Genomic DNA, 1,972 nt, shown 5'->3' with positions numbered 1-1,972 from the left:
CCTCAACGTTGGGTTTTGGGGGCTGGAGAACCTCAACGTTGGGTTTTTGGGCTGGAGAACCTCAACGTTGGGTTTTTGGGGTTGGAGAACCTCAGCGTTGGGTTTTGGGGTGGAAAATGTTGGGTTTTGGGGGCTGGAGAACCTCAACATTGGGTTTTGGGGGCTGGAGAACCTCAATGTTGGGTTTTTGGGTGGAAAACATTGAGTTTTGGGGTGGAAAATGTTTAATTCTTGGGTTGGAGAACCTTAATGTTGGATTTTGGGGTGGAAAATGTTGAATTTTGGGGCTGGAGAACCTCAACGTTGGGTTTTGGGGTGGAAAATGTTGAATTTTGGGGGTTGGAGAACCTCAACGTTGGGTTTTTGGGGTTGAAGAACCTCAACGTTGGGTTTTTGGGCTGCAATTTGATGGATTCAACGCCGCGAGGTGCCGTTGGACAGCTGGAGGTGGGCTTCAAATGGCAGAAGTCTCCTCCCCCTCCTTCCTTTTTGGGTTCAAAACCGCTGTTTTTGGCGCAGAACATCAGCATGTCGGTGGAAGGAGACTACACCTACCTCCGCATCAACTTCTACTGCCCCGGCAGCGCCTTGGGCCGCAACGAAGGCAACATCTTCCCCAACCCCGAGGCCACCTTCGTCAAGGAGATGTGAGGGACCGGGGTGGGGACCTCGGGGACACCTTGGGGGGGGCGGTGGGGAGGGGTGACCACTCGGTTGTCCACCCCCCTGGTAGAACCTACCGGGCGTCCAACATGAAGACGCCGGGCGAGCAGACGGTGCCGGCGCTCAACCTGCAGAACGCCTTCCGCATCATCAAGGAGGTCCAGAAGCGCTACAAGACGCGGGAGGCCGAGGAGAAGGAGAAGGAGGTGACCGGGCCGGGGGGGGGAGGGGGTGACAACTGAGGGGGTGGAGGTCCCACGGGTGCCACTTTGGGGTTGGTGGCACCCGCCTCGGTCTTCTGCAGGGGATAGTGAAGCAGGACTCGTTGGTCATCAACCTCAACCGGAGCAACCCCAAGCTGAAGGACCTCTACATCCGGCCCAACATCGCGCAGAAGAGGATGCAGGGCTCGCTGGAGGCCCACGTCAACGGTAGCTGGCGGTGAAGATGACGGAGGAGGTGAGGAAGACGACGGCGGCGGAGGTGACGGGGGCCGCCTCGGTTGTCCCCACAGGTTTCCGCTTCACCTCGGTGCGCGGCGACAAGGTGGACATCCTCTACAACAACATCAAGCACGCCGTCTTCCAGCCCTGCGACGGCGAGATGATCATCGTGCTCCACTTCCACCTCAAGGTCCTCCTCCTCCGAGGTTCTCGGGGTGCTTTTTTGGGGGGGAAAAAAGCCCTTAAATGGTGTCTTTCGGTCGCAGAACGCCATCATGTTCGGGAAGAAGCGCCACACGGACGTCCAGTTCTACACGGAGGTGGGCGAGATCACCACCGACCTGGGCAAGCACCAGCACATGCACGACCGAGACGACCTCTACGCCGAGCAGGTGGGGTCTTGGGGGTCCTCAGGGTGGTCTTTTGGGGTCCTCGGTGGTGGTTTGGGGTCTCGGGGTGGGTTTGGAGGTTCTCCGGGAGGTGTTTTGGGTTCTCGGGGTGGTGTTGAGGGTTCTTGGGGGGTGTTTTGGGTTCTTCAGTGGTGTTTTGGGGTCTCGGGGTGGGTTTGGAGGTTCTCCGGCAGGTGTTTTGGGTTCTTGGGGTGGTCTTCTGGGGTCCTCGGTGGTGGTTTGGGGTCTCGGGGTGGGTTTGGAGGTTCTCCGGCAGGTGTTTTGGGTTCTCGGGGTGGTGTTTTGGGTTCTTGAGGTGGTCTTTTGGGTTTCTCAGTGGTGTTTTGGGGTCTTGGGGTGGGTTTGGAGGTTCTCCGGGAGGTGTTTTGGGTTCTTGAGGTGGGTTTGAGGGTTCTTGGGTGGTGTTTTGGGGTCTGGGGGTGGTTTTGAGGGTTCTTGGGTGGTGTTTTGGGGTCT

At 58.2% G+C, this 1,972-nt stretch overlaps 1 protein-coding gene across 1 annotated transcript; it reads left to right on the top strand.

Annotated features, from left to right (window-relative positions):
* Positions 1–492: 492 nt before the first annotated feature.
* On the top strand, positions 493–1,562 carry LOC118159078 (FACT complex subunit SPT16-like; the record flags this gene model as incomplete). Its single annotated transcript, XM_035313713.1, has 5 exons — positions 493–647; positions 734–869; positions 968–1,094; positions 1,178–1,296; positions 1,373–1,562. Coding segments are annotated over exons 1-5 (691 nt in total), but the record flags the coding sequence as incomplete, so codon positions are not given.
* Between the last annotated feature and the right edge of the window lie 410 nt (positions 1,563–1,972).

The sequence above is a fragment of the Oxyura jamaicensis genome, unplaced genomic scaffold (genome assembly GCF_011077185.1).
Source record: "Oxyura jamaicensis isolate SHBP4307 breed ruddy duck unplaced genomic scaffold, BPBGC_Ojam_1.0 oxyUn_random_OJ66730, whole genome shotgun sequence".
Taxonomy (NCBI): Eukaryota; Metazoa; Chordata; class Aves; order Anseriformes; family Anatidae; genus Oxyura; species Oxyura jamaicensis.
Note: the sequence above shows the minus strand (reverse complement) of the source record. Positions and strands in the feature narration are given on the sequence as shown.